Genomic DNA, 13,740 nt, shown 5'->3' with positions numbered 1-13,740 from the left:
TTTGCAAAATATCACGAGAGTTTGTAACAGAACGATGAAATTTCACCAGATTTTGAAAGTAAAATAGATCGATACCGCGTTTTTAAAAATCTATTTGATATCAGAATATGAAAATATATTTGAGTTTATTATTTTTCAAAGTGTCAGAAATGGATAACAAAACTGCTATTTTCAATGACTACTTATTTTTGTGCATCGTGCATCCCTAGTAAAAACACTATCAAATTAAATTGGTTGGTTTATCTAAAAGATTGGTTGAATACATAACTTCCAACTAGATTTTGAATAAAAATTACTAACAACTTTCATTTTGCTCATCATCTGGTTGAGCTTATTTCACTAAAATGGTAGAAAAACAGTGAACCATAAGTGATTTTCTCTTCTAAGACATTTTGCACACAAAAAAAAACGTATAAAACATTTTATTATACTCACCAATCATTAACAATTTCAAAGGAACTTAAATGGGGAAAAAAAACAAGTAAAACATCTGCAAAAAAATCACCTTTATATCACTAACTGTAGTTCTGCACTTCACCAGTAGGGGGCGACATGTTAAAATGAAGCTTCATGAACCGTGGGGATCGGTTATGCAATTAGCTAAAAGGCAAACTACGGCGAACAGTGACTGAACATGAGGTGTATAATCGGGTGACTGAACAAAGAGCAGGCTAATCGGGAGCAGGTGTGGACAGAGGAGGCTAGAAGGGAGCTGGGGGGGAAAAAGAGACTGACACAAGAGGGCAGCAGAGGGCAAACAAAACCTAAGAAGTCAAAAACAATCAAAAACAACTAGAAAACACAGAAAAACTAAAAAAAAAATAAAACTAAAAAGTGCTGAGTCATGACAGATTCAGCAAAACCAGGATGATTTTAGGAGATGAGCCAAATGTTTCTCAGTCATCAGATAAGGGGGAAAGTTTCATGGCTTTTTTAGCTTCACTGAGAGATTTAGAAATATTTCCTGAACTCAAACTTTTCTCTGTTTGTGTGAAAGTCTGACTGAAACCTGAAACTGAACTGTTCCCAACAGTTCTGAAGGAGAAACTTTCCCCCTGGATGGATGTGAGCCGCAGTGACGCGTCAAACGACACCCTGGATGAGAAACGTCACCCGATAGGAATGATAACAATCCGCAGCAGAGGAAGGAGTTTCCTCTGCTGCTGCTGCTGCAGGGCGATAATGTGTGGATGCAGGTAGCGTGTGAGCAGACAGAGGTGGCGTGCAGACTCTGCATGCCTGCGTGCAACGTTTCCACGGCAGCCATTCATGTTTCATGTCAGCTTCGCATCTCAAACTGGAAATCTGCCGGAGAACAATCTGCTGGTTTCCTGAGAGGTCAGAGCTGCAGAGCCGCTGCTCGGACCTCACATTAAAACAACGAAAAGACTCCAGTTAATGTTTTTATTTCATCTGATGCATCTCTGAACTGATATTAACTTCATTTATAATGTAAAGCAGAGATCTTCAATAGTGGATCCATGGAGGTACTGCATGGTTGATTAGACTTTTTTTTTTATATTCCCTCCTGCAGTTTTTTCCACTAATTAAATGTCTTTAAATCCACATTAACATGAATTGAACAGACTGTAGTAAACAGATAAATGGAGGCAGAAGATGTCTTTCAGTCATCAATGCCAGGGGCGGTTCTAGACCAAATGTAGCAAGGGGGCCAGCGTGTTCAGACGCAAACATTCATCTAGATAAAAGTTCTTGTGGATAAAGTTCTTTCAGGTTTGAGTTCTGGGTCCGAATCCTTTCCATCGTCATTACTGACCTTTCATTCTGCATAAAACTGATATTTACAAGTACTAATATCTACAAAAATTATATTTATTTATCTATTATTTTACTGAAGACTGAGTTGCATTTTTTTCTTTACCCTATAAAACAAAAATCTAGTTCTGAAAAGATCACGGATTCTTTAATATTAGAATATTTATTTGCATCATTAACCACAGGGTTTAAGTGGTCAAGTAATTGTTAATCTATGACAAATTAAAATGTTTTAAATATTGAGAACATAACTGTAGAATCACTTGAGAGTATTACTGCCTGATACGGATATATATATTTATTATACCCATTATTAAACTATCATTAAGGGACTAAAGTCAATAAACAGACAAAAAACTGGGCAGAATGGAAAACCCCTTTTGGTTTTATTATTTTATTTAAGTTTTGATAATAAAATGCAAAATATAAATTAGACAAAGGGAAAAATGGGCGTATTAACGGTTATTCTAATTATTTTATGTAATTAGTAGGGTTATAACACCTATAATTATATGCAATAAATATTCAATAATCAATACCATTGAAAAATTGACTAATAATTAAAATATTTTTATTGACATGAAAAATTTAGCGCGTTTCCCAGCAGGACTGTAGATGCTAGTTAAATAAGCAAGCAAATAAATGTAAAATAAATAACTCAAATATAAATAATATGACATAATATTGAGCTGGTCTGAAGTTTTAATTCTTTTAATGAGGAAATAAAATAGAAATGTTAAATTAAAACTAGCAGAGATGTGCAAAAAACCACCATAGTTGTTAAATTATTTTGTTAAGCAATCTGATCTCAACATGAGGATTCCAGGCCGCCTGTTTTCTGTCTCTAATGTGTTTAAATGCGATTAAATGGTTGTTGATTATCTTACAGTCGTGACGGCTGTGATGTCAGAGATGGAGTCCAGAGCAGGACAGGCCAGAATGTCTGAGTGAAGCAGCACCAGCTCTCTGTGGGAAAAATAAAACGTATAGAAGGAAGCAGGAATAAAGAGGTGAAGTTTATGGAGAATCAGCTGCAAACAGGCGACTTTTTGCTCCATATTTACCTGCAGATCCTGATCTGATTGGACCTGAGCTCCTCCTCTTCATCAGGACTCTGACTCAGCCTGACGCAGACCAGCTGGTCCAGATCAGGGAGACCCAGGAAGAAGAGGGACTTGGAGCCGGATCTACTCATCCTGATGGATGGATGGATGGATGGATGGATGGATGGATGGATAGATGGATGGATGGATGGATGCAGTCAGTCAGATTGTTTTTTTTTTTCATTTGCATCATTTAAGCATCACATAAATGTAAAAATTCCTTTTAATATATATTTTATCAAATTCACATGATTTATAGAATTTATAAATTCAAACTTTCTTATTTTTTCTTATTCTTTTAAAACAAGTTTTTTTTTATTTTTAACATAAACTATTTTTCTCATACTTTAATACGTCATAAAAAATTGTAAATTACTTTTTCGAAGAGCTGAGCAAATAAATATAACACTAGCAAAGGCTTCAGCAAAAAATATTAATAGTATAAAAATACTAATAACCTTACAGCAAATTATAGCTTTATTGTGTTTTAAAAAGAATCATATCAATAATAAAAAGAACTGTTAATAGGATAAAAATGAGTAATAACTTAAACTCAGAGTGACTCCTTAGCTAAACTAGCTAACCCCAGTCTGTCTGAATTCAGCGTCATATTTCGGGCTAAAATGTTAAATTAAAATATATTTAACAAAGTTCTTACGTTTCTTTCTCTGGAATCCTTTTTCAATTCAAACCAGCTCTTAGAGAAATATTAAATTATCCAAATTAGCTCGAAATTATTAAAAATGTGTGCTCAAACCAAAGCTGGGTAAAATGCTAACAGAGGTTCCACTCCTTATATAATATATTTAACGGAATGTGTTTCTCGTAAGCGTTGTTTTTAATAAATGTGTTAAAGTACATTAAAATAAAAGAAAAAGTATTCATTATACTTCTTTAAATACAGTCCATAACGAATTTTAAATATCTAAGTAAAAGTTTTATTGCTTCTCCTCTCTAGTTCAACTGAGTGCATCTTTTAGAAGAGACCATCTTTGACTTTTTACTGGGGGTTTTTTCCCGCCGCAGAAAGTAATAAAAACAAAGCTTGTCTGTTAAACAGGAAGCTGTGCTGTTCACATTTTACAAGCTGGTAATTATCCAGATGAAGTTCAGCATAAATAAACCAGGACCTCTGACTGCCTGCTAGAAGCAGCCAGCAACGCATTCCACGCGCAGTCCGTGGGGCTGCGTGAGATGAACCATCCTTACGTGAGAAGGCGGAATTATTGCGTGAGAAGGCGATTTCCTTTAAAAACTGCTGAACTTTCATGAACTTTGGCCTGCTTTTGCCCTACAATTCTCGCCCACAGTGGTGATGATTGACGTAGAGGGAAACCAATCAACAACTCGCTTGGTTAACAATCAGGAAGTGAAGAGCCAATGGGGTTGTAGAACAAGTGTAAGGGCGGTACTAGTGTCCGTGTAAGGTTCTGTTTGGTGAAGCTATAATCTTAAAGACAATCTGATCAGAACACGGCCTATTCTTTCAAATTAAAACCCTAAATTATAACCACAGGATTAACAATACAATTTAATAATGTAATATACAATAAGCAGAGAGCAAATAGTTAAATTAGTAATATAAATTAAATATTATTAATTGTGGGCTGAACTAATAAATAAAAACAGCTAAATCAACATCCACCATTTTTTAGTTTAATATGCACCTCATAATGTTTAATTTTTTACCCATTGTATTATTTTAAAATGGGATCTTCTTAAAACAACAATTAATATTTTTTAACTTTTTCTTAATATTTTGTTAGTTTAAGAACTTTGTTTTTATTTCGAGCTGAATTTTTTATATATATAACTTTTTAGAAACTGAATTTTTGTTAGATGATTTGAGCGTTTGAAGCACTAGATCTATATTTTTCAGAGGTACAGGCAAATGTTATTTTATCTCCTTTTTTATTATTTAATAGGAGTGATATGAGTGATATGATTGTATTTATGGTATTTAACATTTTATCAATTACTTTTATTTCACTTTTTTTTTAATATATAAATGTTTTCTTAATCACAGATTTCTAAATCAACTAATTCAAATTTATCCCAAAGCTATGGAAGAGGATTAGGGTCACTGAAAAAAATAAAAGTCAACTGATTTTTTTTATTTTGTTTCTATTTAATATCACAAAAAAAGTCAGAATTCTGACTTTCCTTCTGCTCTTCCATTAATGAAATAGCATCACCCGTTGGGCACGTAAAAAGTCGCCTAATCTCATCATTTTCCACCAATGTGTTCCTGTTTCTCCCAAAAAACTCACATCTTTGTCAGTGAAGTGAGTCCTCCACATCTCTGTGTTCATGAGGCCCATCTACATTAAGATCCATGATTCTGAGATTAAAGTCAGATTTCTGACATTAAGGTCAGATTTCTGGGGAAAAAAGTCAGAATTCTGAGGAAAAAAAGTCAGAATTCGCAGATAAGTCAGAATTCTGAGAACAAAGTCAGAATTCTCACTTTTTTTCCATACTAAACTGAAATAATATTTAAAAATCAGTTAACTTTTTTTATTTCTTCAGTGGCCCTAATCCTCCTCCATAAAAAGCAGATTTTTTTTCTCATGGAACTTTATTCTGAAAAGTCCAACCGGAAGTCGTTCCAACCTGGGCTGAACTTGGACGTGAATAACTTGGGATCGCTGCAAGTTGGAGGCGAGTCTGTGGGTTAAATGTCGGAGTGTTTGTGCGGAGTCACGGTCCGGAGTCTCTCGCCGGGATTACATAACCTCCCTCAGGCCGAGTAGCTCCTCCTGCTCCTCTTGGCCTCCAAACCGACGGACCGACAGAGATGGGTGAGAAAGAGGAGAAAAGCCCCGATGGGGTGAAATACTTCAGACTGTCTGAGATCGAAGCCCAGAACTCCTTCAAGTCCACCTGGATCATCATCCACAACAAAGTCTACGATGTAACCAAGTTTCTGGACGAGGTGGGGAGAAAGTTCTCTGCTTTTATTGTGATGGGCACATTCTGGGGAGTTTAGGACAATTCAAAGAAAAAAATGGAATTAAAATTTTTAAGTTTAAAGTGACTTTTTTATGAGCAAAAAAACACAAATTTACGACATTAAAAAATACAAATATAAGAGAAAAATAGCAAAAAAGAAAAAAAAAGTGAAAATAGTAGCTAGTTTGCCAGATTAAAATCTGTATGCGAGATTATAATCCACGTTAAAGTATGCTACTTAAAGCAGATGCATCATTAATTTAGGGGATTTAGCGATAGAGACGGTAAACTGCCTCATGGAAAGTTTTAATTCCAGTAAAAATTAATGATACAATAAATTTGCATGTTTTTCTCATAAATGTGCTATAAAAAAATTTCTCTTTAATTTACGTTTTTTCTCGTACACTGAAAAACATTATGCAACTTTTTTTGGCATTTACTGAATCAAATTTAGTTACTTTAACAAACGTGTTTTATTTCCTACCCTGCTAACATGAAACCATTGTTACATTTGCATATTTTATTTTTTTATTATCTCGTAAATTTCCATTTTTTTTCCCATAAATTTGCCAAATTGTTTTTTTCTCGTACATTTGCTTATTGTTTCCTTCTAATTTTGCATTTTTATAATCTCGTAAATTTCTTTGTTTTTTCTCCTAAACTTAATGAAATTTTCCTTTAAATTTGCATGCTTACAATCCCATAAAATTGTAATATTTTTCTCTTAAATTAGCCTATTTAATTGTTTCCTTCTAAATTAGCATATTTATAATCTCATACATTTTGATGTTTATTCTCGTAAATATGCCACTTTAAACTCAAAAATCTAAATTCCAATTTTTTTTTTCCCCATCTTTGAATTAACTTTAAATTACATTTAACTGAAAGTTGTCCAGAGGCGTAGCTATGGAGGAACAGGCTCTGGGGGACCAGGCCCATTAATCATTCATCAATAATTGCATAAAGTTAATAGAACTTAATCTATTTTAAAATATCTACATAGGTTTTTCCAGTGGTGTAATATTGCTAACATCTGGCTTTTAAATCAACTGATTCTGATATTTATTATTTATTTATTATTATTTATTTTATTGTTATTAAGAAATTATAATTTAATAACTAAAACCAGATTAAAGATCTAATGTTCAGGTTTAATACATTTAACGGTTCAAAGAGAGATCAACTCAGATCTGATCCATTCAAACATCTGATGATGATAATGATGAAGAAAAGGAACTGGTTTGGAAGGAGACAGGATCTAAAGGAACATTCTAGTTTTAGCACCTCTAGATTCCAGTTTGGACGTTTTAAACCTCTAAAAAGCTCCGCCCTTTGATCTTTGGGTTCCTGTTTAAACCTGGAGGCATCAAAGATCCTCCAGATACGCTGAGTTTAGAAAACCCAGAAAGAAAAACCAGCAGAGCGTTAAAACCAGTCCAGAACCAGTAAGCCTCCACTGGGCATGACTTCCTGTTTCCTGTTTCACAGGAAGCAGGAGCTTCTGGCTGAGCTGCAGAACATGGAGGAATGATTGACGCCCTCACATCGTCCCTTAAAGACGACAGAACCGTCTCCTTTGGATGGTCGTGGCTCTGGTACCAGTTTTAGAACCAGAACCTTAAAGTTCTGGAAGTTCTGCACCAGAAGATGCTGAGACCCAGAAATAAACCAACTCTGGTTAAAAACCAGATCCATGCGGGTCGGTTTCTGCTTTAGTTTAGACCATCTTTAGAACCAGGCGGGGTTCTAACCAATCCTTGTTAGAGAACGGTTCTGATTTATAGAACCAAAACCAGAACTCTGGTTCTGCAGAACCAACATAAAAAGATTCTGAACATCAGATCGTCCGTCTATCCGGGCTCCTGTGTTTATGATTTAGCTGAACCTTCATTAGCCGGCGTTAGCGTTGAGGGTCTGGCCTAAGGACCCACACTGGCAGCTCATTCCCTCCAGCAGGGGATTCAAACCCGCTGTAGGAACCAGATCTGCTTCCTGCCATCGACGTTACGCTACATGATTGGCTGAAACATCCCTCATGATGTAAAACATAGTGGTTGCCCCGACAACGATAATAACATCACGCAGCATCGATGTGCCGAGTCAGGAGCATCTGTAGCGTTAGCGTGTCTAATGACCGATTAAGTTTAACCTGATCGATAATAAAACTAAAAAATATCAGTTTCTGATGAACAAAGTAACTGTTAGACCGTGATATAAAGAGCTGGGTAGCGCTGTGGCTAGCTGTGCTCAGTAGCTAACAGGTTAGCCTCTTTTAGCTTGGTCAGTTAGCCACATTAAGCTACACTACTTTTAAATTCGTGTCAACAACAACCGTTCCTTTTCTACAAGTAGAATAACTTTTATTTTCTAAAATCTCTACGAAAGTAATTTTTTATTAATCAGTTAATAATAATTGATTAATAAAAATAATAAAAATAAGCTGAGACTTTTTAGCTAATGTGATGAGGCTCCAAAAGAGATTTGATTCTTAAGAAGCGGGTGCGATGCAGTTTGTCCGAGTGGAGTTGCCATATGATGATGTCATAAGAAAGGGCGGGGCCCCAAGTAGATTTGATACCAACAGCATGCTCACGGGCTAGCCAGCAGCTGTGGCTAGCTAGCAGCTATCTGACTAGCTCACGGGCTAGCCAGCTGCTGTGGCTAGCCAGCAGTTATCTGACTAGCTCACGGGCTAGCCAGCTACTGACTAGCTCATAGGCTAGCCAGCAGCCTGCTAGCCCGTGAGCTAGTCAACAGCTGGCTAGCACTTGAGCTAAAGGCTGCTGGCTAGCCCGTGAGCTAGTCAGCCAACTGCTGGCTAACCACAGCTGCTGACTAGCCTGTGAGCTAGTCAACAGCCGACTAGCACTTCAGCTAGCATGCTGCTGGCTAGCCACAGCTGCTGGGTAGCCCGTGAGCTAGTCAACAGCTGACTAGCACTTGAGCTAACCAGGCTGCTGGTTAGCTCAAGTGGCCAGCTGCTGGCTAGCCCATGAGCTAGTCAGACAGCTGCTGGCTAGCCTGTGGAAGGTTCTGGTTCGGTTCTTAAGCAGGTAGAGGTTTGTTTGGACCCAGTTCTGTTCTGTCCCACTCAGATCCTGTAGATCTCTGAACAGTAGAGCAGGTGATGATCAACTGGAACCAGTCACTCCAGTAGGATACTGGTGTTCAGAACCCACCTGGTTCTGCTTCTTTTATTTTACCCTGAAGTTGCACAGCTGGTTTATTCAGAACCCTTTGGACCCTGCAGTCCAGAACCCAGAGGCAACTTGTCTCCATAATCCTTCAGTCCCTGATATTTGATCCTGCAGGAACTTTCACACACAGACAAACGGCCCCTTTGGACCTTGGACCCCTCCCTTCCAGCCTGCCTGTAATCAGTCAGAGGGCTGGCTGCACAGAGGTAAGGCAGGGGGGGCGTGTCCTCCTTACTGGTTAGTCAGAGGCCAGGCAGCCAATCAGCTGTGAGCAGGACAATCAGTCTTTGTTTCAGGAGATCCACTGAAGGAAGAGGATAAGCTGGTTGTAAAGACTCACACTTTGCTGCCGTAAATCATTGGCAGGAGGCGCTGATCCGACTGGATGGGGGGGTGGGGGTGAGCGAGTCCTTTCACCTGGATAATTAAGCACCGTCAGCATGTCAGAGAGCAGCCGCCGTCTGCAAAGCAACACCTGGATGATTAGATTCTATTCAGTTTATTTCTATAGCTCCAATTCACATCATGTCATCTCAGGTCACTTTCCAGTTCACCAGATCATCCAGTCAGATTGATTCAAAGTTTTCTATCTAAGGAAAACCAGCTGATTGCATCGACTCATTGACTCTTCAGCAATCCCTCACACTAAGCATGCTTGTAGCGACAGTGGAGAGGAAAAACTCCCTTTGAACAGGAAGAAACCTCCGGCTCATTTTACTCATTAAGTTTATGCATTCCAAAAAAGTAAAAAACAAAAACAATCCACTGGATTTGGTTTAAAGTTTGAAGACGTTTCTCTTCCATTCAGGAAGCTTTTTCAATTCAAAATGTCAGAAATAGCGTTTATAGAATGGACCAAAAACAAAACCTTGTTGGATGGGAAGCGAATCGTCTTCAAACTTGGAAACAAAGTGCAGTGTATGACTGAGAATCTTCACCAGTTTTCAGTTTATGGCATTAGGAAAACTGTTCTATAGACTTTCTGGACAGGATGTGCAGAGGTTTAAAAATGTTTTTATTTAGCCGGAAATCTGGACTAATTGGGTTCTGATTGGACAGTCCTAAAGCTTGTTGTCCAATCAGAACAGTCGCCATATTCAAAAGGATCTCGAGCTGCGAACTTTTAAACCCTGTGGTTTCATCGTACAGTCTGAGCTGTAGCAACGATTGAAATTATCATGTCAGTATCGAGTGTAAGCCCGGCTTTAGGTTTTCAATCTAAATACATCCATCGGCTTCCATTTGGTTCTTTAGTAACTTAGAATATGAGGTGGTTTCGGATCTATGGCGGATTTCTGGAAAAAGAACCATTTTCCGAACCATCAGATCCAATTGGGGCTTTTTACGAACCAATAACTCGATGTTTAAAAAGAAGAACTGCACCAAAAACAGTCCAACTTGTTGATATGGGACAGGGTCAAAGGTTAAAGGAGGTTGAAGGTTTTTTTCTGAGCAGAGGTCCAGTTGGACTAGTTTCTGTTTTCGTCTGAAAGACCTGAACCAATGAGCGGCTAAAGAAAACCTCCGGAAGACTTAAAGGAAGTCTGGAAAGTTCTTATCCGAGACGTTAAAGGACGACTAGAGATGCCGGACCTGATGTAGAATCTGTGTTTTTGTTTTCAGCATCCAGGAGGGGAAGAGGTGCTGAGGGAGCAGGCTGGAGGGAACGCCACCGAGAGCTTCGAGGACGTGGGCCACTCAACGGACGCCAGAGAGATGGCCGCCAGCATGATGATCGGAGAGCTGCACCCAGTAAGTCCAGGAGAACATCTGACCTCTTCCCTGACCCCTCCCCCCAGAGACTAACCGTTCACTGTTTGTCTGCAGGACGACCGGCACAAGATCTCCAAACCTGTGGTGAGTCAGCAGCTGTCAGGTGCATTATGGGAAATGTAGGCTATGGGATGAGGAGCCGCAGTTAAACCGCTGCCTGGGCAGGTCTTAGACGGTGATCCATCAGCAGATGTTTTCAACTCTATCTTCTGGTTTGTTTTGGACAGGAAACACTGGTTACCACGGCGATGGAGCAGAGCAGGTAAACACACATCAAACATTAACCCTTTGCCTCCTGGCTGCAAAAACCAATGACTATGTTCTTAACTAGCTGCTTCATTACTAGCTTCCTGTTTGGTTTTACTGGGACCTTCCAATCAGCTGGAGGCCTAACTAGCAATCTATTAACCAGCTGGTTAATAAACAGAATGAGACGGTTAAAACCAGAGGCTAACCACTACTTAATCTACTATTTTGGTTGAAACTATTGAAAAACTGAAAACATTTCAATTTTCAGCAGAACTAGTAAACAACTTGTGAAAAAAACCATTTGGTATACAACCAGAGTTACTACTGTTAATTGGTTAGTATTGGTTAGTATTACACAATAAAGGCCAAAAATTGTTTAATTGAAATAATGTTCACTAGTTTGTATGTTAAGACAAAAGTTGGTTGGTTGATTCTACAGTATGCTAGAATTTGGTTGGTCGGTTGGTTTGTTGGTTTTTCAGTTTGGTTTGCTGGTTGGTCGGTTAGTCGGTCGGATGGTTGGTCTGTCTGTTGGTTGGTCTGTTAGTCGGTTGGTTGGTTGGCTTCTTGGTCGTGTGGGTGGTTGGTTGGTTAGGCTGTTGGTTGGTTTGTTGGTCTGTTTCTTTCTTGGTTACTCAGTCAGTTGGTTGGTTTCTTGGTCTGGCAGTTGGTTGTGCGGTTGGTTAGTTGGTTGGTTTGCCAGTTGGTTGGTCAGGTGATGGGTTGGTTGTTTTGTTGGTTGGTTAGTTGGTTGGTTTGCTGGTTGGTTGGTCAGGTAATGGGTTGGTTGTTTGGTTGGTCGGTTGGTTGATTACTTGGTTGGTTGATTACTTGGTTGGTTAGTTGGTTGGTTTGCTGGTTGGTTGGTCGAGTGGTGGTTACTTGGTCGGTCGGTTGGGTGGCTGGTTAGTTGGTTGGTTTGCTGGTTGGTTGGTCGGGTGGTGGTTACTTGGTCGGTCGGTTGGTTAATTAGCTAAATGACATATTGCAAACCTTGAAAATAGTATCAGTTGGTTGAAATGATGTGGCAACTAAAGTGATAATTCTTGTTTAAAATATCTTTTTGGACACAAATGAAAAAAACATCTCACATGTAAATACTAGAAAACATGGATCAGATACAGTTATTGTGAAAAGTTTCTTAAATTATATTGTTCTTTCAGATTGGGGGGGATCTCTTGATTTCACACCAAGTCATGACTTTATTGTAAAGTCACAGGTTTCTCCACCATTAGAGGAAGTTTAGTTGATCCTGGTTGGTTGGGATGTTGTAACAAGATGTTTACAGTGCAGCAGTCTGTTGGTTGGAAGGTCTCTAGTTTAGTTTATGGCTTGGTAGGTCTGTATGTTGGTTAGTAAATCTAAATGTTTTATTTGAGTTTTTGGTCTGTAGGTTGGTCTGAAAGCTTATAGGTTAGTTGGCCTGTTGGTTTGTAATTTTATAACTTTGGTTGGATGGTCTTCAGGTTTCTCAGTTGGTTTCTTTGTTGGTTTCTCGGTCGGTTGGTCTGCGGGTCGATGGTGTGTAGGTCGGTTGGTTTTCTCGGTCGGTTGATCTGCGGTTCGGTTGGTTTCTCGGTCGGTTGGTCTGTAGGTCGGTTGGTTTCTCGGTCGGTTGGTCTGCGGGTCGGTTGGTTTCTCGTTCGGTTGGTCTGCGGGTCGGTTGGTTTCTCGGTCGGTTGGTCTGCAGGTCGATGGTCTGTAGGTCGGTTAATTGTTGGGAAGGTCTGTTAGCTCCTAGCATGTTTGGTAACCTCTCCTTTCCTCTCTTGCAGCTGGTGGTCCACCCTGATCCTCCCCACTCTGGCAGCCGCCATTGTCACTCTTATCTACCGCGTCTACACTGCAGAGTGACGTAGTCGTCATTGGGCCGCCGTCATGTCATCATCAGCGGGGCTCCTCGGTGTAGAGCTGCAGTTCTAGAGCAGACGGTTGTCTGCTGCGGACCAAGGCATTTTAAACATCCCGTCAGTCCCTTCTAGAAGCAGCAGCTCTACGCTGCTTCTCATCGACAGCTCAGAATTAACCAAAATATAACCAACCAATCACATGACGTTATTGTAATGAAGTCCTTAATGTCGGGCATTTAAAATCCAGACGTTCAGCTGAAGCCTCATATCTTCCAGAAATGCACTGGCTGTATAATTTTCTGTGTATTTTTATGTCTTTATAAGTGAATGTGAATGAATAGCGAGCGGCTAACAGTCGTCACGCCGCAGCGAGTCCAGTTCGCCCTCGATGCTGCTGCGGACCAGGAAGGGAAAACTAAAATCCCACCAAACGTTCCTCATCCGTCTGCAGCTCCATGAACCTCCAGCCTCCATCTGGACATTTTGATAACAGAGATCCATCATATCTGCAGACACCAGCGTGCATAAATCTGTTTAAAAAAAGTGTTCAAATTCTGCATTCTTTGAATGAAAAAGTTTAAAACGGTTAACATAGTTCTCCTGTAGTGTCTAGAAATGTTCTGAAAACATGTTTAAAGTCCTTCAGATTAAACCGTTTTCTGAGATAACCTGCTCCTCAGCCTCGGCTGCAAGGACCTTTTTCAAGGACCTCCTGTCGGGTCCAGATCTGATGCAATAGTGTCGAGGTTTTGCGTCCAAAAGGGACCCAGACGTTTAACCCAGCCTGTCTGTTAAAGTGCAGCTGCTTTTAATGCAATAAAAGTGATTCACATGTTGGAA

The 13,740-nt window shown here is 39.3% G+C and overlaps 2 protein-coding genes across 3 annotated transcripts in view; one reads left to right on the top strand and one right to left on the bottom strand.

Annotated features, from left to right (window-relative positions):
- LOC119771708 (uncharacterized protein C18orf63-like) overlaps positions 1-5,940 on the bottom strand; it is a 24,768-nt gene extending 18,828 nt beyond the window's left edge. Inside the window, exons 1-3 of the mRNA XM_038267816.1 lie at positions 5,497-5,940; positions 2,841-2,975; positions 2,664-2,742 (exon numbers count right to left, since the gene is read on the bottom strand). Of these exons, the coding sequence (XP_038123744.1) occupies positions 2,664-2,742; positions 2,841-2,971 (210 nt within the window). The 5' untranslated portion in view covers positions 2,972-2,975; positions 5,497-5,940. The remainder of the gene's footprint in view (positions 1-2,663; positions 2,743-2,840; positions 2,976-5,496) is intronic.
- The window catches only part of LOC119771710 (cytochrome b5), an 18,738-nt gene extending 4,998 nt beyond the window's left edge, over positions 1-13,740 (top strand). The window contains exons 2-7 of one of the 2 annotated variants that reach the window (XM_038267818.1): positions 5,170-5,173; positions 5,632-5,814; positions 10,652-10,780; positions 10,856-10,885; positions 11,029-11,063; positions 12,826-13,740. In XM_038267818.1, the coding sequence (XP_038123746.1) occupies positions 5,677-5,814; positions 10,652-10,780; positions 10,856-10,885; positions 11,029-11,063; positions 12,826-12,904 (411 nt within the window). In that variant the 5' untranslated portion in view covers positions 5,170-5,173; positions 5,632-5,676 and the 3' untranslated portion in view covers positions 12,905-13,740. Of the gene's footprint in view, positions 1-5,169; positions 5,174-5,522; positions 5,815-10,651; positions 10,781-10,855; positions 10,886-11,028; positions 11,064-12,825 lie in introns of those variants that run through there. The other variant, XM_038267817.1, reaches the window with a different exon arrangement.

This window comes from Cyprinodon tularosa, unplaced genomic scaffold, assembly GCF_016077235.1.
Source record: "Cyprinodon tularosa strain WSP-4 unplaced genomic scaffold, ASM1607723v1 ctg686, whole genome shotgun sequence".
Taxonomy (NCBI): Eukaryota; Metazoa; Chordata; class Actinopteri; order Cyprinodontiformes; family Cyprinodontidae; genus Cyprinodon; species Cyprinodon tularosa.
The sequence above is the reverse complement of the archived record's forward strand: the minus strand, read 5'-3'. Positions and strand labels throughout refer to the sequence as shown.